Source organism: Podarcis gaigeae, assembly GCF_964106915.1.
Source record: "Podarcis gaigeae genome assembly, chromosome: 2".
In the NCBI taxonomy this organism is placed as follows: domain Eukaryota; kingdom Metazoa; phylum Chordata; class Lepidosauria; order Squamata; family Lacertidae; genus Podarcis; species Podarcis gaigeae.
In genome coordinates, this window is record NC_139679.1 from 108,617,335 (window position 1) to 108,640,848 (window position 23,514).

Below are 23,514 nucleotides of genomic sequence, written 5' to 3' on the forward strand. Positions count from 1 at the left end.
TCGTCGCTTAACTGAAGTCATTTGAAGGCAGTCATGTATTGGGAAGTTTTTAATGTTTGACATCTTATGTTTTTATGTGCTGGAAGCTGCGCAGAGTGGCTGGGGAAATCCAGCCAGATGGGTGGGGGTATAATAGTAGTAGTAGTAATAATAATAATAATAATAGTTGTTGTTGTTGTCAAGAGCTGATGTTGATGTTTGATTTCAATTTGGTCAATACAAGAGTCTGGACTTCAAATTTTAAACAAATTCACTTACTGATTCCATTCTTCATCCAGGGATTTTGAAGAAGCCTATATGGGAGTTACCCCACTTTAACTCAGGAGGAAGTGACTGGCTCAGGACCACCCAATGACACTCACTGTTGAGAAATAATCTAAACCCAGTGTGAGGAATTCAGGGGAAATAAGAATCAGGGCTGTTTCATATGTTGCAATTCTAAACGAGTGTTGAAAAACTTACAGAAACCCAACTTGGTAAGAACCTCAACTTTATATCAAAAGGTAATGCAATTTTACTATTTCTTGTGGATGAAATACCTAGTTTCTGTGCAATATCTGGAAAAGTCTCATACAGACAAACTCACGGAAGCTGTCAACGGCTACTAGTCATGATGGTTATATGCTCCCCTCTAGGGCTGGAGGTGCCATGCTTGGGAATACCAGTTGCTGCAAAGAACGGCAGGATGCCCTCAAGTCACCGGAGTGAACTGGGCTTCACAACCGTGTCTGTCCATTGTGAGAAAAAGACACTGGGCTGAACTTCAGGGCTGTTGCTGTGTCTCAAAGAGCCGCTGTCAGAGGAAAGGATTTCCATTTCTATATAGTTCCTTTCTGCTTCCTGTGATGAGCAGAAACAGAATAAAAATTTCAAAATAAAAGCATTTGCGCAATTTATATGGGACATGAAACTGAGGTTTTAGTGCCACAAGAAGGACTAATTCTAATCCAGGATTTAGACATTGGATGGTGCAAGGAGATATTATTGGTGGGGTAGCTGAGAATCCTTTGTAGGAGACCCTGTCCCTCAGTTATTTAAAAATGTCTTACTCTTCATTGCAAATGCCATTCCAGGGTGGGTGACACTTGTACAAGTTTCCAGAGTTCACTCTGTGCGCGACTGTTAAAACGGTTAAGTCTGTAGGGAAGACAAACTCTTGGATTAAACTCTGTTCGCTTCGACAGAGATGTGCTTGGCATTTTCTTTCAGTCCTCCATTCCCCATCAACATGGGGATTACTGTGCTCCTTTGCAGAACACTCCAATAAGCTGTGACGAGGAAAAACCCAAAGATCATGTGCTTTGCAGATTCTGCAGGCTGGACTAGTGTTCCCCAAAAATAGGAGAGCTGAGACATACTTGTTTTTTTCTGAAGTGATGCCCAAAGAACTAACTTGAGTGCGGAGATGCAATAGCCTCCTTTGAGCAAAAACAGGTAATTCTGGCATCTCCATGTACTAAAAGGTAAAGGGACCCCTGACCGTTAGGTCCAGTTGCGGACGACTCTGGGGTTGCAGCGCTCATCTTGCTTTATTGGCCGAGGGAGCTGGCGTACAGCTTCCGTGTCATGTGGCCAGCAGGACTAAGCTGCTTCTGGCGAACCAGAGCAGCACACAGAAATGCTGTTTACCTTCCTGCCGGAGTGGTACCTATTTATCTACTTGCACTTTGACGTGCTTTCGAACTGCTAGGTTGGCAGGAGCAGGGACAGAGCAACGGGAGCTCACCCCGTCATGGGGATTTGAACCGCCAACCTTCTGATCGGCAAGCCCTAGACTCTGTGCTTTAACCCACAGCGCCAGGTATAGCTAAAAGATCCCTATCACAGCTGCTTCACAGGGAGAAGAATTACTTGTCTCCAGATGAGGCATGCTCAGAGCCTTATAAGGCTTTTTAAAAATTCAAAAATTTCCAAAGAGTGGGAGCAAAGTTGCCTTAGGGTCATTGCCTTGTGAAATGGCTCATCAGAACCTGCTCACATAATAAAGTTTGGAGTATGCAGTTTGTTGCTGCTTCTGGCTTTCATCTCAGATGGCAGGGTGGGAATATCCAAAAGAAGCAGGAATGTAGGTTTGAGCCTACCCTAAACAAGGTACACCAGGAATGAAGAGTCTTGATCTGCAGAGTGCCTTGTGCCAACTCCTTATTCTCCTTGACTATTGCCTAAATTACTGGAAGGCAGTTCCAGATAGAATCATAGAAATGTAGCATTGGAAGGGACCCCAAGGGTCATCTAGTCCAACCCCCTGCAATGCTGGAATCTTTTGCCCAACTTGAGACTCTACCCCACGATGCTGAGCCTTGTGCTCTACCTACTGAGATGATAAGGTACAAAAGTGCAGGCTCAAGCTGGATGGCTGAAATGTCTAACTGGCTGTGGGAAGCCAGGGAGTGAAAGCTAAGTTTCTCAATGGCCCACGTAACAACGTAAAATCTGTGCAATCTAGGCAGGAACGGGAAATGTATTAAATAACAATGTGCAAGCACAGGAAAAAATGCAGGGTGTTGGACTGGATGCAGAATTTAGTTTCCTGAGAATTCAAAAACCCCTGATCCCCACCCAAAAACCTCTCTTTATGCAGCCGTAAGAACTAGAAATGTGCTTCTCTCCCCCCGCCGTGCCCCCTTTAAGGGTTGAGTATGTGGGAAATGCCTGGTGAATCTCCAAAGCCAAGGTAAACAATTTCCAGTGGCCAGGGGTTGGGAGTGAAGTGCCCAAGTCTTTGCCATCTCTCCATAACATGTCAGTCCGCCTCCGAGGCCAGTGAAACATGTAAAATAAGCAAAGATTTGCATATACAGGTTCCAGAGTGTATCTCCAGTTCTGATCACAGTTCTGTAGTGAAGGCTACGCCTTGCATATTCCAGGTCCTTGGCTTGATCCCGTAGCCATGTGAGACAGCGGCATCTTTTAAGCTTCCCAAAGGAAAAGGATTTAAGAACAACAACAGGGCATGTCTTCCATCGTCATTAATCCATACGAGCTAAATCCAGAGCTGTTATCCATGTGAGGTGAGAGAGTTGAAGAGGTATGTTTACGCCTCCTCTACCAGCTGCCCGGGCCTTCTTAGTCCCTCCCATACTTGGGGTCTGGAATCGAATCACCACAAACTTAAGACTTTCAAGGCCTTCCTGATACTGTACTCCTCATCATCCTGCCACTAGGCAAGGCTGAGCCCTGGGCCGTTTGTGTTGCAGATACCGAGTCCAAAAGCAGCTGTGCTGAAGGGATGCAGCTGGCAAGACATTGCTTCCTGGGGTCGGGGCTTTCCAGACCCCTTTCTGAGGTCTCCATCTTGCATCCTTCTGCGACTGCGAACCAAAGGCCGGAGTCCATTTCTGTCGCCGACAGGATTTGCCAGGAATCCTCTCCGCCATTTTGCTTCTCGATTGGCCCGGCCCAATTACTCGATGGTGACTGCGATGATGAGGGCGGACTCCTCCGCCCTCCTGGGCGGGTTGCCGGGCTGGCTCTGGACGGGGTTTTCCAACGGCTCCAGAGCAAGCGGGTGGCTCAGAGCCGGAGGTTCCTGCACAGGCTGTGGAGGCCCGGCAGCCACCTCGGGGTGACTCTTGCTCTTGTGTGCGGTGACGTTGTCTTTCTTCTCAAACTTCTTGCCGCAGAGGTCGCAGGAGAACTGGTAGAAGGAGTCCGCGTCGTGCTTCTTCATGTGCCAGTTGAGGGAGGCTTTCTGGCGGCAGGTGAACCCACAGATCTCACACCTGCATCAAATATACAAGAAAAGGGGTGGTGATGCTCATACGCATGAGGGGGTTCAGGGAACTCATGACTGGACAGCTCCATCCCCATATACCAGGGGATATGTGTTTTTAGGACCCACCATATTCCTATGTCTTGTTTTAACTGTTTTAAATATTGAATTTTAATTTGCTGCGGCCTACCCTGGGAGCAGCTGGTGAATTTATTGTCTTCCAAAGCAACTACTCTATTCTGAACTTAAAAATGGAAAGCGTAATGCTGGTGGTCAACAAAAGAATTTTAAAGATTGTCTCAAGGCAAATCTAAAAAAATGTAGTATAAACACCGACAACTGGGAAACACTGGCCTGCGAGTGCTCAAATTGGAGAACAGCCTTTACCAAAGGTGTCATGGGCTTTGAAGACACTCGAACTCAGGAGGCAAGGGAGAAATGTGCTAAGAGGAAGGCAAACTTGGCAAATCCACACCGTGATCAACTCCCACCCAGAAACCAATGTCCCTGCTGTGGAAGGATGTGTGGATCCAGAATTGGCCTCCACAGTCACTTACGGACTCATTGTTAAAACCGTGTTTATGGAAGACAATCTTACTTGGCTACGAGTGATCGCCAGAGAAGAAAAAGCATTATTAATTGTTCTTATTATCAGTAGTACAATACAACAGTCCTTACTGTAAGGGTTTTTCTCCAGTGTGGATTCGCCGGTGGATGATCAAATTGCTGCTAGTTCGGAAGGAGCGGGCGCAGAACTCACAGATGTAGTCCCTTTTATCTGCAGGGAAGAAAAAAGTAGGTCACTGGCTATTCTGGGCCCACGGTAACAAGCTTATATTGCAGTGAGTGTCTAATAGTTTTCCAAATATTAATCTTTTAACTACTACAGTGTATGCATAGAAAACCTTGTTACACATATTGGCAATCATCCTAAGTCCCCTCCCCCGCCAATTCATGTAATGGAGAAGATGATTTCTGCCAACTTTCCCCTTCATCTGTTGGACACCATATCCCACATCAATCCCAAGGGTACCCCAAACCCCAAGAACAGATTTTGGTGGGGGGGGGGGAGCACAGGAGGAACACAAAGGCAGGATAGCATTGTTTTATGAACGTGAACACAATTCCGTTAATGGAAGGAGAGTTAGGTTAATGGAAGGAGAGTTAGGATCCAAATAACAAAATTGCTCTCTCACATACACCAAATCCCAAATCAAAGCAGTTCAATGGAGAACAAACCTCTGAAAATGTTTCAAGTATCTTTCAAGATACATCTATATCTAGCAAGACAACAAAAGCAGATTTTGCAAACCTCTATGGTTATCAAAGGACTTACAGTTCAAATCTGGAAGGATTAACTATCTTATTTATATCTATATCTATCTATAATTTCACACTATCTTTCTTTGGAGTGAATAATTGTGCATTGGGCAATGTTTTCTGATCTTGCATGCCATGTTGCCATGTTTCTGTGGGTCTCACACTGCCAATCTTAAATCCTTTTGATAAGTCTGAAGACTAACTCAATACCCTGAAATGAAAACCAACCTCAAATAATAGCTGTGGGGCCTGCCCAAATATATACCTCTAGACACCATAGCATGTGCTTCTACATAATTTGCTCCCTTCTGGGAGCAGGAACTTGAACCCGTTCAGGACCAATCTATGGCTAGCTGCTCTCCACATCATCTCCCGGATGGAATAAGGGGGCAGGAAAGGGTTCGCCAAAGGCAAGTTAAAAGCACTTCAAGAGCTGGGCTGGTAGGGATCCTAACCAGGTGGGATCCTACAAGAATCCTCACCGCTGTGCAGTTTCTCGTGCTCCTTAAGGTGCTTCTTGAAGTTGAAGGACTTGCCGCAGCTGGGGTCAGAGCAGGTGAACGTTTTTTGGTGAACATGCTGGTATTTCTTGTGGTGCTGAGGGGGCAGAAAAAGAGGTCAAAGTGGAACAAAAACTCTGCCTTCTGCAACAAAACTGCTTTACAAAAACAGAGCAAAGCAATCTTCCTGAACAGATAAAATGCATCACATAATTGCGTGACAAACTGCAGTCTCAGAAATGTGCCCGTCCGCTGCCTCTTTACATGGCTTTGATGAGGCAAGCTGGGACTTTGCTGTGGTAGGTATGCTGCCCCAGAGAGCTTTGCATGCCCACCACCTCCAGCATCTAATGTCCCTATGAGGAGGGCATGAAGGACCATGTCCAATGAATGATCCTCCACAGTTCTTTCTGCCCATATTGCTTGGGGCATGAAATCCTTGAAGGGGTGGGGCTCCCATGGAAATTTTCTGCAGTTAACTAGGGAAAGGGGACGCGGGTGGCGCTGTGGGTTAAAGCACAGAGCCTAGGGCTTGACGATCAGAAGGTTGGCAGTTCGAATCCCCACGACGGGGTGAGCTCCCATTGCTCGGTCCCTGCTCCTGCCAACCTAGCAGTTCGAAAGCACGTCAAAGTGCAAGTAGATAAATAGGTACCGCTCTGGCGGGAAGGTAAACGGCGTTTCCGTGCACTGCTCTGGTTTGCCAGAAGCGGCTTAGTCATGCTGGCCACATGACCCGGAAGCTGTACGCTGGCTCCCTCGGCCAATAAAGCGAGATGAGCGCCGCAACCCCAGAGGCGGCCACGACTGGACCCAATGGTCAGGGGTCCCTTTACTTTTTAACTAGGGACAGAGTGTGTTGAAGCAAAAGTCAGATGTTCCAGAAATTCTGCAAATGCCATCTTGACCGTCAAGATAACCCTAGAATTATTTAGTGCAAGAATGAGCACCTAGATGTTGATATTCACTTGTTTTGAGATATGGTACCCCGCTTGCTTTGATGCTATGCTTATCTGCAGGCCCTGGGATGCTGGACTCTCAGCCTAGAGAGGGGAGCTATCTGTAAGCCTCGGACAGTTGCCGCCTATATGCCCTCATGGGTCAGGTGGATCAATGGGAGGTTCTGGCCAAGCCAACATATGTTTAACGTATTAACACTCTGCAGACAAGCCCTGGCGATTTCTCACTGTGGTGGCGTCTGTCCCAAGACTGTAAAGGCAGTGAGGTTCTGCACACTGTGTTGTAAGTTGATACCTTTCTTTAATAAAACGCTAAGACTGGTCATTCTGGTGTTTTTGACATCCTCCTTTGGCCTCCCTGCCTCAAACCACTTGCTCAGGCTCTCCTTTGGGTTTGTGGTTCAGAACATAAGAGTTTGTGTGGACAATATGCTGGTCCTCAACTAAAGGGTGGCACTGTGGTCTAAACCACTGAGCCTCTTGGGCTTACTGATCAGAAGGTTGGTTGTTTGAATCCACCCGATGGGGGTGAGCTCCCATTACTTTGTCCCTGCTCCTGCCAACCTAGCAGTTTGAAAGCACCCCAGTGCAAGTAGATAAATAGGTACCACTGCGGCGGGAAGGTAAATGGCATTTCTGTGCACTCTGGTTTCTGTCATGGCGTTCCGTTGCACCAGAAGCGGTTTAGTTCTGCTGGACACATGACCCAGAAAGCTGTCTGTGGACAAACACCGGCTCCCTTGGGCTGAAAGCGAGATGAGCACTTGAACCCCATAGTCGCCTTTGACGGGACTTAACTGTCCAAGGGTCCTTTATATATTTTTAAACTTTTGGTCCTCAACTGGTGGGCCAGTAGGTTGCGCTAAACCTGTCTAATCCTCTCTGATCAGCTATCAATATGGCGGCCTTTTCTGCTGCTGCTATGCGAGTGGTCATACGATATGTTCCCCACCAAACCGGATTTCCTAAAATGACAGAATTTTAGAGCTGCAAGGGACCGTGGAGGTAATCTAATACAAAACCTTGCTCTGTGCAGGAATCTGCAGATGTATCTCTTGTTTTTTGTTTAACTGCCTCCTGCAAAGGAGACCTTATCACCTCCCGTGCCAGTCAAATAGTCCTGGCTGACCAATTCACGTTTCCTCAGGATTCGACCATTTCCCAGTGCTCCATGTCCCCTCTCTGCCCTTGTGCGTGGGGAAGTGCTTCCTGCCACTGATCCATCACTTACATTCAAATATTGGCGGTTGGAGAAGATCTTCCCACAGCCATCATAGTCGCAGAGGAGGATCTCTCGCTTGGCTGCCTTCCTGCAAAGAAAGGCAGAGGAAGGAAGAGGAAACTCAGGTTCAATCCCTGGCATCTCCAGGTTCCCTGTTCTTAAACCCAGAAGAGCTGCTGCCAGTCAGTGTAGACAATAATGAGCTAGATGGACAAATGGTCTGATTCGGCACAATGCAGCTTCCTATGTTCTTATGCCAAGCGTCGAGCATTGGATTACTCAAAAACAATATGGTCAGATGTCAAATACAGTGGTACCTTGGGTTACAGACGTTTCAGATTACATACACTTCAGGTTACAGACTCCACTAACCCAGAAATAGTACCTCGGGTTAAGAACTTTCCTTCAGGATGAGAACAGAAATTGTGCAGCGGTGGCATGGCGGCAGGGGGAGGCCCCATTAGCTAAAGTGGTGCTTCAGGTTAAGAACAGTTTCAGGTTAAGAACAGACCTCCAGAATGAATTAAGTTCTTAACCTGAGGTACCACTGTACTTGGCCAAGTATTTTTAAAGCGTCAACTTTCTCAGAACAGCATAAATATATTTAAGCAGCTGATTTTTTTAAGGAGAACTGTGGGTGAGATTTAGTAGGTGCAATGGAATTCCCCTTCCTCCCTTCTAGAGCTCCTGCCTCTCTTTCTACTCTGGAAGGTTCCCTGACACTAACTGAAAAATGAAAGGCAGTAGTTAAAGGTGCTTTTAAAGGTGCTTGTGCTAAGTTGACAGCTGGCCAATTCTTCAAGCATCACCAGATTTCATGGAATATTTGACCATGGGCAAATAATAGGGATTCAATAGATCAGTCCATTTGTTGAGCATGACCGCCTTAATCTAACCATGAATTAGAGGCCTTCTTCCATGGTTCCTACGCTATGGCCCACTTCTGGGGAGGTTAAAGGCGTGCCCTTTGGGTTCAAAAAGCCAACGGACCAGCACCCACCTGATTCTCTTTGGACCAATCTGGGCCACATCCTCATCACCAGGCTGTGCCCGCTTTTTGCAACTGTACAGGAAGAAAGAAACTTGGTAAGCGTAGCAACAAAAGGGTCTTCCCTGTAACAACAAAAGGGACCCTTCCATAGAAGGGTCTTCAGGCTGCCGCTGTGGCAAGGATGAAGGAAGCAGCCGTCTTTAAAAGTGGTGGGGAAATGGAAGGGGCACAGTGCCGGATTTAGGTAAAGGGTAAAGGGACCCCTGACCATTGGGTCCAGTCGTGTCCGACTCTGGGGTTGCGGCGCTCATCTCGCTCTATAGGCCGAGGGAGCCGGAGTACAGCTTCTGGGTCATGTGGCCAGCATGACTAAGCCGCTTCTGGCGAACCAGAGCAGCACACGGAAACGCCATTTACCTTCCCGCTGTAGCAGTACCTAATTATCTACTTGCACTTTGTGCTTTCGAACTGCTAGGGATTCGAACCGCCAACCTTCTGATCGGCAAGACCTAGGCTCTGTGGTTTAACCCACAGCGCCACCCGCATCCGGATTTACATATAAGCTAAACAAGCGATAGCCAGTGTGGTGTAGTGGTTAAGAGTGGTGGACTCGTAATCTGGTGAACCGGGTTCACTTCCCCGCTCCTCCACATTCAGCTGCTGGGTGACCTTGGGCTAGTCACACTTCTCTGAAGTCTCTCAGCTTCACTCACCTCACAGAGTGTTTGTTGTGGGGGAGAAAGGGAAAGGAGAATGTTTGCCACTTTGAGACTCCTTAGGGTAGTGATAAAGTGGGATATCAAATCCAAACTTTTCTTCTTCTTAGGGTCCCACTCTCTTGGGGGGGCCCAAAAAATTAAAAGAAAAAAAGCACCTAGATGTACATTTCCAAAATATAAAATAAAAAACAAATAAAATAAAACCTACATACAGCAACAGGGTTTTGTGTTGTTGTGTAGGCTCTTATGATGTAAGTAATGGGCCCCACCTGCTAGCCTGCTCCCTAAAATATCACTAGTTTGCTCATTTCTATATATAGGGTGCCTACATTCTGCATGGGCTGGTTGTATGGCAACATGTACAAATGGCTTTATATACCTATTAGCTCCATAAATTACCTTATAGCATATATTCAACACACAAAAACAGCGACAATTTGACAAAGGACCCCTGGACATATAAAGGGCCCCATTATCTTCAGTAGCTTAGGGCCTCATCAAACCTAAATCCAGCCCTGTAGGGGCAAAAGCTTGTCTGCTAAGTACCGTATTTTTCGCTCTATAGGATGCACCTGACCATAGGACGCACCTTGTTTTAGAGGGGGAGAACAAGAAAAAAAATCTCCCCCTCTCTGAGCAGCGCCCCTTCAGCAAAGTGGCAGGAGAAACGGAGCCCCTTCCATGTCTCCTGCCGCTTCGCTGAAGGGGCGTTGCGTAGAGAGGGGGAGAATTTTTTTTCTTGTTCTCCCCCTCTAAAACAAGGTGTGTTCTGTGAGTTCAAGGAGCATTCACCTGAAGCCTCTGGAGCACAGTGGGAGTTCCCACTGGGCTCCAGAGGCTTCAGGCGGCTACCTTGGAAGCCTGGAGAGTGAGAGGGGTCGGTGCGCACCAACCCCTCTCGCTCTCCAGGCTTCAGTGAAAGCAGCACGAAGCCTCCGGATCACAGCGGGAGAGCTCCCTCTGTGCTTTGGAGGCTTCGCGTTGCTATCGCTGAAGCCAAGGAGCCTGCATTCGCTCCATAGGACGCACACACATGTCCCCTTAATTTTTGGAGGGGAAAAAGTGTGTCCTATAGAGCGAAAAATTACGGTACTTGAGCCCTGAACAGCTGCTCTGGCCACCCAGGAACCAAACTAACTTGACAGGATGCAACACCACTGCAATGCTACCGGACTCTAAAGGATGGGTGGCACCCCACAAGAGCTAATCAGCTGTGCAGTTTCACAGTGCTAGACTAGGACCTGGCAGACCAGAGTTCAAATCCCAGCTCAACTGGGCACTTCACAGACTCTCAGCTTATTGTACCTCACATGGTTGTTGTGAGTTTTAAAATGGAGAGTGGGGAGGACCAGGGAAGCTGCTTTGAGCTCCTTGGAGGAAAGATGGGATAGAAAAGTCATAATAATGATGAGAACAGCAATATTAAACTAGAAATGCTTGCACAGCCCTTAACTGCTGGTAATGCCCCGCAAAACCCATTTACCTCTCCAGGGAAGGCTGATAATTCTCATCTTGCAGGTCATCTGTATATACCAGATTGTCTTCCTCTCTTTCGTCGTCTTCCTGATCTGGTTGGTCAGGCACAGACTCTGGCGTCTCCTCTGACAGAGGCAAAGTGCTGCAGAGAATACAAAATAATTAAAATAAAAACTAAGTGAGAGGGTACAGGATGCAAAGATCCTTCTACGTAAGAGTTTCCCGTAACTGCTAAGCTTACTGACAGATGCCTGCACAGTCTTTTCCCATGAATGTGTTATCAAGGTTGCTGTGGAGGTGGGCAACTTCAAAGTGCCTTGGAGACAAGTCAGAAGGTCGGCAGTTCGAATCCCCGCAACGGGGTGAGCTCCCGTTGCTCGGTCCCTGCTCCTGCCAACCTAGCAGTTTGAAAGCACATCAGAGTGCAAGTAGATAAATAGGTACCACTCCGACGGGAAGGTAAACGGCATTTCCATGCGCTGTTCTGGTTTGCCAGAAGCGGCTTAGTCATGCTGGCCACATGACCCGGAAGCTGTACGCCGGTTCCCTCGGCCAATAAAGCGAGATGAGCGCCGCAACCCCAGAGTTGGTCACGACTGGACCTAATGGTCAGGGGTCCCTTTACCTTTACCTTTTAAAACTCCATTACCTAGAGCAGAAACCAACAGACCATATGCAAACAACAATAAATGACAAAAAATGCTTTAAAAAAATGTATCAACAGATATATGGTTCATCAACACACCAGGTATACATATCACCAATGGGTGACTGGGGAGCATAGCAATTTTGTGAACGCCACAATCACTATTTAGCCGACCCTTGTAGCCAGCCTCTGCTGTGAAACAGGAAAGCCCAATTCTTCCTGAGCTCAGTCATCTGAGGAAAGTTGCATGTCCCGCCAGAAAAGGGGCGAGTGGAGATCCACGTTGACATTCTCACTCAAGGGTGCCCTGAGAGAAGGCAGAAGTGAAGAAGCCAGGCCAGGGAGCTGATGCCATGTGCTCCTGAGAAATCCATCGGTCAGCCTGCAGAAACTCTGCTGGTCTGCGTTTTGCACCATTTGTTTGCTTTATTATTTTAAAGTCGTAAACTGCCTCTTGTATCTAGGCAGCCAGGCAACAGGAAACTGACCTTTCAGGTTCTGTGACTTCTGTGGCAGCTGGAATCTCTTCGGAGGGAGTCGCTGCAAGAGGAAACATTCACAGTCAGAACTGGGTGAGACAGCCACAGAATGTGCATACATAGGAACACAGGAAGCTGCCTGATACTCAGCCCGGCCAATGACCCATCTAGGTCCTCTAGCTGTCTAGGGTTTGGGGCAGTGGATCTGTCCCAGCCTAGCTGGGGATGCTGGGGACTGAGACTGCGGCCTTGTGCAGCGAAATCAGCAGAACTGCATGCTTTGTAACCTGGGAAATTAGGGGGTGTCCAGTCAGCGAGGAACAATGAAGAGGATATAAAAGACCCCACTGAAACCACAGTCTAAACCAGGAACAGTTCGAAATTACCTGGAAGTGACTGCTCTGGTTTGCAAACGTTCTTTGGAACCCGAATGTCCGACATGGCTTCCGATTGGCTGCAGGAGCTTCCTGCAGCCAATCGGAAGCCACACCTCAGTTTCAGAATGTTTTGGAAGTTGAACGGACTTCCAGAATGGATTCCGTATGTTCTTTGTGAATAGAGGAGTCTTTCTGCTATTACATAGGCAGATGTTTTCCCCATAAAGAACCCCCCCTCTTTAATACCAGCAATTTGCTTTTTTTGTGTCAATAAGGTACAAGATGTTTTCTAACCATCATCGCCTTTGTTATTCCAACTCAATTACAATTAATTCAAGCAATTACCATTTAGAAAAGAATATACAGAAATTACATAGACATGTTATCAAAACCTACATTGCTAATTAACAGATCCTTTCTGGTACGTGTCTTTCGAATAAAATGAGATGCTACATTTCCCTTTGCTTTGCTTTAAAAACCTGTGGCAGGCTTGGTAATGATAATAATTCCTTAAGCATGCCCCCCTCCTCAAATAGCCCCCAAGGGGCATATAACAAAGTTATCAATGACAGAATCCTACCTGGAGGATGATAATCTAAATACCATATTTTTTGCACCATAACACTCACTTTTTTCCTCCTAGAAAGTAAGGGGAAATGTCTGTGCGTGTTATGGAGGGAATGCCTACGGGTGGCATGCCTACGGATTTTCCTCCTCTAAAAACTACGTGCGTGTTATGATCAGGTGCGTGTTATAGAGTGAAAAATACGGTACATAGAGAAGGAGATTTCTTCAATTTCTCAGTAACCATAAGGATTTGAAAGGCATGCTTTGCAGACCATATTCCACAATTTGTAACGTGATGGTGCTTGCTTATTAAGCAAGCTGAATTTATCACCGTACTTTTCTGTGTATAAGACGAGCTTTTTTTTTACTCTAAAATAAGGGTTAAAAACTGGGGGCTTCTTCTACACAGGTAGTGGGTAGGGGTGACGGGTGATTGGTTGCAGCCACGAGCTGCAGATTGCCATTGGCGATTTTGTGTGTGATTGGTGGCTGCGGCTCCTGCTGTGTATTGGCTCCTGCTGTGTTAAATGGGTGCGTGATTGGTTGCTGGGTCAATGGCTGTTGTAGATTGGCTGCTGCCATGGCAAGTTTGCTTGCTGTTCCTGGCAGATGCTTGTTGCAGACGTGAGTGATTGTCAATCTCTGTCAATCCCCTCCTCAAAAAAGCTCCACAACTCTGGGTCATTTTCTTAAATTGGAGTCCCCCCAAATAGGGGGCGTCTTATACACGGGGGCGTGTTATACATGGAAAAGTACGGTATTTCACTTACTGGGCCAGCCCTTTCCAGGCTGCTTTTACTTTCAGGGGCACCCAACAATTGCCTCTCACACTCCAACGAAACTCCCTCCTATAGTCCCTAACCCAAGCGGGGCCTCTTCGGTCCCTAACCATCCAAGAAGAAGAGTTTGGATTTGATATCCCGCCTTTCACTCCCCTTAAGGAGTCTCAAAACGGCTAACAATCTCCTTTCCCTTCCTCCTCTGCAACAAACACTCTGTGAGGTGAGTGAGGCTGAGAGACTTCAGAGAAGTGAGACTAGCCCATGGGTAGGCAAACTAAGGCCCAAGGGCCGGATCCGGCCCAATCGCCTTCTAAATCCAGCCCACGGGCGGTCCAGGAATCAGCGTGTTTTTACATGAGTAGAATGTGTGCTTTTATTTCAAATGCATCTCTTGCTTATTTGTGGGGCATAGGAATTCATTCATTTCCCCCCCAAAAAAATATAGTCCAGCCCCCCACAAGGTCTGAGGGTCAGTGGACCAGCCCCCTGGTGAAAAAGTATGCTGACCCCTGGACTGGCCCAAGGTCACCCAGCAGCTGCATGTGGAGGAGCGGGGAAGCGAACCCGGTTCACCAGATTACGAGTCCACCACTCTTAACCACTACACCACACTGGCTCTCAAATTCAAGGACTTCCCTCTAGCATCCTACAAGCAGCCAGCCCCCCTCACCTGTCTCATCGGGGTTCTGGTCGCTCAGCAATCCCGCCTCCTCGCCAAGGACCGTTCCGCTGCCAGGAGAGAGGCACGCCGATCTCTCTCTGTCCGCACTGCCCTCCCCATCCTCTTTGGAAGATGGCTCTGCCTCGTCCACTGGGCTTGGTGAGTTCGAAGCGAGCGCTAAGGAGAAGGCGTGGGCTGCTGCTGCCCTGCGGAGGGAACGCCGGCGCCGGATGATGCGGGAGGGCGGGGGGCTGGGCTTGGAACGCATGGCTTTCTCCTCTGGACACCTGGAGGCTGCCTTGCAGGGGGACGGGGGGCACGTCTGCGAGGTGAGGGGGCTCCAAGAGAAGGTGTGACCGGCCAGGCACTCCCATACCATGCTGCTTGGGACTTCTTTCTGCTCCAGCAACGAGGGCTTCACGTTAGGGATGAAGCCACATTCCTGGCTGTGATTGTGAGAAAGGACGACGAGGTGCTGCAGAGTGTCAGGAGGAAGAGGCTCGGAAACAACTTTGGAGCTATCCTGTCCTGGGAAGAAGAAAGAGGAAACCAGCATGACACAGGCTTGCAACAAGGGACCCAATATCCCCATGTATAACTCTCCCCCGTGGGACGCGGGTGGCGCTGTAGGTTAAACTAGAAAGCCTAGGACTTGCCGATCAGAAGGTCGGCAGTTTGAATCCCCGCGACGGGGTGAGCTCCCGTTGCTCCGTCCCTGCTCCTGCCCACCTAGCAGTTTGAAAGCATGTCAAAGTGCAAGTAGATAAATAGGTACCGCTCCGGGAAGAAGGTAAACGACGTTTCCATGCACTGCTCTGGTTCGCCAGAAGCGGCTTAGTCATGCTGGCCACATGACCCGGAAGCTGTACGCCGGCTCCCTCTGCCAATAAAGCGAGATGAGCGCCGCAACCCCAGAGTCGGCCACGACTGGACCTAATAGTCAGGGGTCCCTTTACCTTTACCTATAACTCTCCCCTACACACACATGCATGCAAGGATTCCACCTCCCTACATTATAGTCCTAAGTGCAGGGTTTTGCTTCTGTAGTGAGAATGCTTGACATTGGGATTTTTCAGGGATAGACAAAAAAAGAGGTCAACTGAAACAGCATATGCAAACTTCATAATCCAAGTTAAGTCTTTTGTTCAGCCACATGCAACACCCAAAGGTCATGTCGAAAGGGAAACAGAAGTAAGACCTCTAATCTGCTTATTTTGTGTGAGACTAACCTGATCTACGTAACTGTTGAAAGTTTTTACATCTGTAGAAAGAGAAAAAAATCTGCCATCTTGGCCCAAACCAGTAGTAATAGAATTGATTTTCACCATCTGTTGGGAACTTTAGGGCCACTACTCCCAAGGTTGAGGCTTGCTCTAGTTTCAGAGAAGTATCACAGGCCCCCCCAAACTAAAACTTGCTCTTTCTTTCTTTTTAAAGAGCCTGTTGACACACGTTTTAAAAAAATACGCGTCTATTGCATATCCATGACAAATTACAGTGTGAGTCTTTTGCTGGCTGGAATCAGACTCCTTCCCCTTTTAACGGGGATACTGTAAACGTTTGCACAGATTGGTGGAGCTTTCGAGAAAGCCTGTCCTGCTACGATCTCCAGTGACTCAGGTAAGCCCACTGCCCCCGCAGTTACCATGTGAAACATTTGTCCAAGTGGGCAAACAGGCTATGCGGTTAAAACCCCCACCCAAACACATTGTACTTATCTGTCAGACTACTGTGAGATCACTTTAATTAATACTAATAAAATGCCTTTTCTACAGAGAACCTGCTAGGATTCTTACCTGTTTTTGGAACTGACCCTTGTGAACTGTACCTGAACGAGAAAGAGAAGAGGCAGGAAGGTGAGCAGGCAAAATACAGGGGTCTGCACTTGATTTGCAGCAGCTGCTTTCCTCAATATTACTGATGCAATAAGAAGAGGAGCATTTGCTAGAGCAGGGCTGAGGAACCTATGGCCTTCCAGATGTTGCTGGGAGTCCCATAAGTCAACATGGCCAGTGTTCAGGAATAATGGGAGTTGGACTCTTGACAACATCCCAAGGGTCATTGGGTCACCATCATTGCTTCAGGGATTTTATATCAGACCAAATTTAAATGTGACGTCAGATATGTAAATTGACTTCCCTATGTGAGGTTGCATGTGCTGTATTAATGCAACCTCTGATAGCTACCGGCAAGACCACTGGAATAGAACATTGTGTCTGGATCCCTTCACAGGTAAGTATTTTTGTATATCAAAGGCATTACCTTTAAACCAGGCCTTGGTAATCCCTGTAACGGCAGGAAAATTACCGTATTTTTTGCTCTATAAGACTCACTTTTTCCCTCCTAAAAAGTAAGGGGAAATGTGTGTGTGTCTTATGGAGTGAATGCAGGCTGCACAGCTATCCCAGAAGCCAGAACAGAAAGAGGGATTGCTGCTTTTGCTGCGCAGTGATCCCTCTTGCTGTTCTGGCTTCTGGGATTCAGAATATTTTTTTCTTGTTTTCCTCCTCCAAAAACTAGGTGCGTCTTATGGTCTGGTGCGTCTTATAGAGCGAAAAATACAGTAGGTCCATATTATCTGTGTATTGCAAGGGAGGGTGGGGGAGACAAGCGGAAAGCGAGACACAGCAGTTTGCTTAAAACCAACCATCTCCATCTCCCACGAACCTGCCTGGCTTTTTGTCAGACTTGCCACTTCTCACCTGCACATATCCAGTTACTTCAACGCATGCAAATCTAGCACTTGACACACAGGCAAAACAGGCCAAGGAATAGGCGGCTGGAAGTCCAGTTCTCCCTGAAGCAGCTTCCTCACCTGTCCAGCAGGTACTTGGCCAGCTGGGAGTGCAAAGAGAAGCCCAGCTGCTCCTTCAGCTGACACCACTGCTCCAGGTGGCTGCCGATCCGGATGCGGCACTTGCTTCGCCGCGCGTCCAGCTCCTTGCGCTTCTGCTTGCGAATCGTTTCGGAGGCCCCCTGGCGGCCCTGGCGCCCATGGTCCATCATCTCCCAAGTCGCCTCGCTGGAAAAAGGCAATGGGAGTTGTGATCCACGAGGAACTCCCAACTGAGCCACGCAAGCAAGAGGGACACACGTTTCCTCCATCAATGGCTGAGCAAACCCTGCTGGTCCACCCCACTCCCTCGCCTAAGGGTCTTCCTCAGAAGGCACTGCTGCCTGCAAAGGGGTCGCCAAAGGGAACACCAAAGTGTTTTTCAGCTGGGGGAGAAGGCAGGAAATATCCTTGCATGTTCCTGAAGCCACATTCTCTTTTGGACACTTTCATAATGTGATTTTAGATTTGTGTATTGGAGGATGGGGTGGGGTGTTTATGTTAGGTTGTAAATAAAATTCCAATAAAAAAATAATAAAATAATAATAATAATAATAATAATAATAATAATAATAATAATGTGATTTTAATGTAAAGGTGTTTAGGGTAAGCTGCTTTCAGAGCTCATCAGGATGCAGAGACCTGTCCTTGCGCTGACAGTCTCTAAAGTGCCACAACTCTACCTTTCAGAGGTTACATATGACTCAAGCTCCCTTGTGTACATTCCCAGGAAACCATGCCCCTTTTACCAGGGGTCAGCAAACTTTTTCAGCAGGGGGCCAGTCCTCTGTCCCTCAGACCTTGTGGGGGGCTGGACTATATTTTGAAAAAAATAAAAATGAACAAATTCCTATGCCCCACAAATAACCCAGAGATGCATTTTAAAAGGACACATTCTACTCATGTAAAAACATGCTGATTCCCACACCGTCCACAGGCTGGATTTAGAAGGCGACTAGGCTGAATCTGGCCCCTGGAACTTAGTTTGCCTATCCATGCCTTTTGCCATGCACATGTCTGCTACTAGATATTGCATCCTAAACTCCCTGACGTTCCTCCCTCTCCCTATTATTACTGGAATGATGCACTACCTGTCATACTGGAATTCGACTATGCCACTTCTCTATCTTATGAAGCAGCAGGTGGGTCAGAATCTACTGGACGACCTCTTGGTGCTTTGTGAAAGACTTGCAAGACTTCCTCCACCTGTTTAACAATGGCAATTGCAAGATGGTGGTGGTTTCTTCGGAATCTCTGAACTGCCACAACTCAGAAAGAGATTTGTACCGGTACTTTTATACTTGTCAACCCAGTCTAAGGCTTGGTGTGTGAGCAACGGGTAACTTGGCTCTTCCTCTGGACTGTCATTTTGCAACTGGCTCCTCGTCCAGTCCAATATTTTGCACCATTTGGGTGCCAGTTCCTTGTGGCAGGGGTGAAACTAGGCCTTATTTCACCTGGGTCAAAGATCCAGTTTGGCATGCACATTTGTGTACACACACACACACACACACACACACACACACACACACAGGCTGGGAACCTCAATGTCGCCCCTCTGGAGCCTTCACCAGGGGCAAAAAACCTGGCTAGACCACCCACCCCAACCGGTAGCTACAGCTCTGCCTTGTGGATCAGTATTTTGCACCATTGGGATCCCAGTACAAAAAAATAAATGAAGTAAATCCTGATGTCTGCCCATCCTTACTGTACAGAAATGAATGGCCTTTTCTTGTCTTAAGGGGGGGGGGGGGAAGAACAACAGAACAGAAAAAGGAAGCAAAAAACAGCAAAAGCACAAATGGATTATTTTGAGGTTTAATGTTACAGGAAAAAAGAAGAGTACTTTTCTTGATGAAAGAAACTGACTATCTCCCTCTTGGAATAATAAAGATCAGAATCGAAGGATGATAGATTGGAAGGGACCCCCCGAGTCATCTAGTCGAACCCCCTGCAGAGTTCTCCCTCTATAGTCTTCTGGGTGTTACAATGTGTCTGTTCTTTTGGCCCACACAGCGCAGAGATGCATTGACGGGGTGGGGGGTGAATGGAGGAACCTGCCCAGCGTCCCCCAACTCGTGCCATTCTCGTGCTCCGCCAACGCTGCCGCTCCTCCCCCTCGAATCCACAGTCCCGCCCCTCCCTCTCCCTCAAGCCAACGGCAGCCAGCCCCTCTCGCGCCGCGGCCAATCAGAGGCCAGCGCGCAGCGGCCGGGGGAGGGGGAGAGGAGCGCCGCTTTCCCTCCGTTACCCGCGCGCCCCTCCTTCCTCCACCAACCGTTTCGCTCAGGCTTCGCTCCGGAGCGCCAGCTCTCTCGCCGCCGTCCACTCCATCTCCCCGCGTTGGTGCGGGCAGCGCTGTTCAGTTGAGGACTCCCTATGGATACAGGGGACGGGGAAGGGGGCCCACCGCCAGGCACCGTGGCCCCTTTAAGAGCGGCGAATGCTCCTCCTCCGCCCCTCACTCTTCGCTGACACACGAGAAGAAGAGTGGCGAAATATGGCAGCTGAGGAGGAGGACGGGAGGGGGCGGGGCCGAGGAGCCCCCTTGCCCTCGCGCGCCTGGTCACGTGGCCTCGCCGCTGGGCCCCGGTGGTTCATGGGAGTTGTAGTTCACTCGGCAATTAGTCGCTTGGCTTTAGGTAGAGCGACGTTGAATGTGGGCAACCGAGTGTCTTTTCCCACCTGGCAAATGATGCTGGTTTTAACTTCACAATCTTTGTTTTTATCCTCCAAGTCCTGTCCCTGCCGTTGGCATTGGATTTGAATCGATTTTATGTATGTGTTGTAATTGTTGGTTTTTTTAATGGTGTACACAAACACACAAAATTCTCAACTTTTTAAATAGTAGATTGCTTCAGGATGCCTTCTGGAAAGTGACACCCATTCATGAAACAAATAATAGACATAATTTTGTGAACTCCCAAATTTGCGAGAAAGGTAATTTATTGTGGCTTAACTGCGCGTTACAAAAAAATGTCTGCCAATGTGACATAAAGGCTGGCAGCTTCAACCCGGCCTTGTGGAATCCCTTGCAGATGAGCGCAGTGCCTGCAGACAAGCAGTCAGGTTGTGTAGGCACAGCAGTGGCCAGGGGAGGAATGACCGCTGGGAGAAGCGCAGAGAGAAATGCCACGTGCATCTGTAGCAGCACAACCGGACGCCTTCATTTGCCCCAGCTGCAACAAAACGGGTCTCTTCCATATCAATCTCTACAGCAAAGGCAGATCTAGGGGAGCACAATCAGTTCAGTCCCAGCAGGAATGGAGCTTCTGGTGTGCCTGTGGATTTTTATTACTTTCTATTGGATCAACCAATGACAAACCTAGACAGCATCTTAAAAAGCAGAGACATCACCTTGCCAACAAAGGTCTGTATAGTTTAAGCCATGGTTTTCCCAGTAGTGATGTATGGAAGTGAGAGCTGGACCATAAAGAAGGTAAAGGTAAAGGTACCCCTGCCTGTACGGGCCAGTCTTGCCAGACTCTGGGGTTGTGCGCCCATCTCACTTAAGAGGCCAGGGGCCAGCGCTGTCCGGAGACACTTCCGGGTCACGTGGCCAGCGTGACATCGCTGCTCTGGCTTGCCAGAGCTGCACACGGAAACGCCGTTTACCTTCCCGCTGGTAAGCGGTCCCTATTTATCTACTTGCACCCGGAGGTGCTTTTGAACTGCTCGGTTGGCAGGTGCTGGGACCGAGCAGCGGGAGCGCACCCCGCCGCAGGGATTCGAACCGCCAACCTTTCGATTGGCAAGTCCTAGGCGCTGAGGCTTTAACCCACAGCGCCACCTGCGTCCCAATACCATAAAGAAGGCTGATCACCAAAGAATTGATGCTTTTGAATTATGGTGCTGGAGGAGACTCTTGAGAGTCCCATGGGCTGCAAGAAGATCAAACCTCTCCATTCTTAGGGAAATCAGCCCTGAGTGCTCACTGGAAGGACAGATCGTGAAGCTGAGGCTCCAATATTTTGGCCACCTCATGAGAAGAGAAGACTCCCTGGAAAAGACACTGATGTTGGGAAAGATGGAGGGCACAAGGAGAAGGGGACGACAGAGGACGAGATGGCTGGACAGTGTTCTGGAAGCTATGAGCATGAGTTTGACCAAACTGCGGGAGGCAGTGGAAGACAGGAGTGCCTGGCATGCTCTGGTCCACGGGGTCACGAAGAGTCGGACACGACTAAACGACTAAACAACAACAATGGATCAACATGACCTAAAGACACGTGTTTTCTGCTGCCACACTACCAAACCAAACGGGTGATTCGTACAGCAGTGCAGCAGCCACAGAGGTGTGTTTTGTGGTCCCCTGCTGCCCCACAGCCCAGCTGACTGGTGCATCAGATATAGATGTTAGGAGCCCAACAACTCCTGCTTAAATTTGGTTTCAATCCTAGCCACTGAGCAGTGAGCACATGGGGAGTCACAATCTCCCCTGCTGGCAGACAGGAGAGATGAGGATCAGAGATGCACATTATGACACGCCAGAGGCTGATTGGATGCCTGGGCAGCACATTGTCTACTCAATAGGATAAGAGCAGGCCCCTCAGTTGAGCACCAGCCAGCGTATGACAGCCAAGCTCAGAGCAATGGTAGCATCCTGAGGTGGAAACTAGAACCAAAGGAGACAATTAGAACAATGGCTGCTGCTTGCAGAACAACGAGGAGGAGGACCCGCCTTCCTAAGAGAACGAAACAGACGATTCGGAAAGCCGCACATAAGAAGCTCCTGCCAAAGCAGAGAAAGCCAAATCTGAAGCAGGGGCGGAAGGTGGTAGACCAGGTGACGGCACCTGTAAAGCAGGATGTGAAGCATCCCTGCGATGAGTTCATCTCTAAAGTGTTGAGTCAGCTGCACCGCGACAGGGTGCCCATATCGACCAGGGCCAAAGGGAAGATGATCACCTTCATAAGGAGGTTCTATAACAATATGACTAACCACGCCAAGAGCAGCAAGAAAGCCCAGAGGACCTCCACCATCGGCTCGCGGGAACTACACAAAGCACTGAAAGGTGTGCTGCGCAAGAATCAAGCTGCGGAGTTGGTGAAATCCGTCCGCAAAGTGACACGGCGCCGATAGGACAACGTTCGTCCCAGTCTCCTTTGGCTGGCGCAAGTGAGATCCACGGGGGGAGAAGAGACGAATGCGCCAGCCTTACAAAGCAAGACAAAAACACACCTGATGAAAAGTCCTGATGCTACCCTAAAGATACCGAGAAATACTTCACTTTAAAAAAAACATCATCTCACAGGAGCACTGTGTTGATCACCATCCTGACTAAACTAAGAAGGGTTCTGAGCTGCAGAAGAATCCCTGCATCTCCGGAAAACCTTTGGGAGAAGAAACATCTTATTCTTAGGAATATAATAAAATGGGATTCTACCAGGATCTTTAGCTTGGATGTGGTTTCCTTTCCTTCCAATAAAGCAATGTGTTTAGGGTTACCGCAGAAGATATTTAAGGGGTAACCATCTTTATCTGGGAAGTAGCCAATGTAACACCAACTTTAACAAAAGGGAATTTGGGCTGGGGATCCTGGAAATTACAGGCTGTTTAATGTAACATCTCTCACAAGGAAAACTGGTCGAAAGTATTGTTAAAGATAAAATAACCCAGCATTTAGAAGAAAAAGCTTTGCTGAATTAGAACCAGCATGGCTTCTGCAAAGATAAGTCCGGTCGCATAGCAGTCTGGTTAATCTGAAATAAGAGCAGAGGTTCTTTTGTAGGCAGGGCCAGCCCAAAACATTTTGGCACCTGAGGTGAACCACAAAATGGTGCCCCCACTCCTACCAGGGAAGAAGTGGGGAGATGGTATGTGTGCTTGCTGGCCTGGGCTTCCTTCAGTGGAAGCAGGTACGGAGCAGCTGGTCGGGTGCCAGGAAACACCTGGCTCATGCAGCATCAAAAGACATGCCTCTTTTGATGCTGTGCTTGCCAGGAGATCTGCGGGGCACTGCCACACCACAGGATGTGGATCTTCTCATACTGTTCTACCCATCCAACCAGGTGATTCACCCAGCAGCCAAAGTGGCATCTCTTTTGGTGCCCTGCTGCACCACAGCCCAAATGACTGGCGCAGCATTGCAGCCATGTCAGCCAGCCCAGTGGAGATGCTAGGAGCCCAACAACTCCTGCTTAAATTTGGTTTCAATCCTACCCCCTGAGCAGTGAGCAAATGGGGAGTCACAATCTCCCCTGCTGGCAGACAGGAGAGATGAGGATCAGAGATGCACATTATGACGTGCCAGAGTCTGATTGGATGCC

General features: G+C 48.3%; 1 protein-coding gene across 1 annotated transcript; it reads right to left on the bottom strand.

The window, feature by feature from the left end:
* Positions 1 to 473: 473 nt before the first annotated feature.
* On the bottom strand, positions 474 to 20,668 carry ZNF692 (zinc finger protein 692). The gene is made up of 11 exons (XM_083724442.1): positions 19,523 to 20,668; positions 17,227 to 17,433; positions 16,208 to 16,239; positions 14,421 to 14,939; positions 12,034 to 12,085; positions 10,907 to 11,041; positions 8,714 to 8,776; positions 7,723 to 7,801; positions 5,515 to 5,629; positions 4,391 to 4,490; positions 474 to 3,722 (listed from the first exon to the last, which is right to left on the bottom strand). Exons 2-11 carry the CDS (start codon positions 17,415 to 17,417, stop codon positions 3,404 to 3,406), a joined length of 1,605 nt encoding a protein of 534 aa, XP_083580568.1. The 5' UTR covers positions 17,418 to 17,433; positions 19,523 to 20,668; the 3' UTR covers positions 474 to 3,403.
* Between the last annotated feature and the right edge of the window lie 2,846 nt (positions 20,669 to 23,514).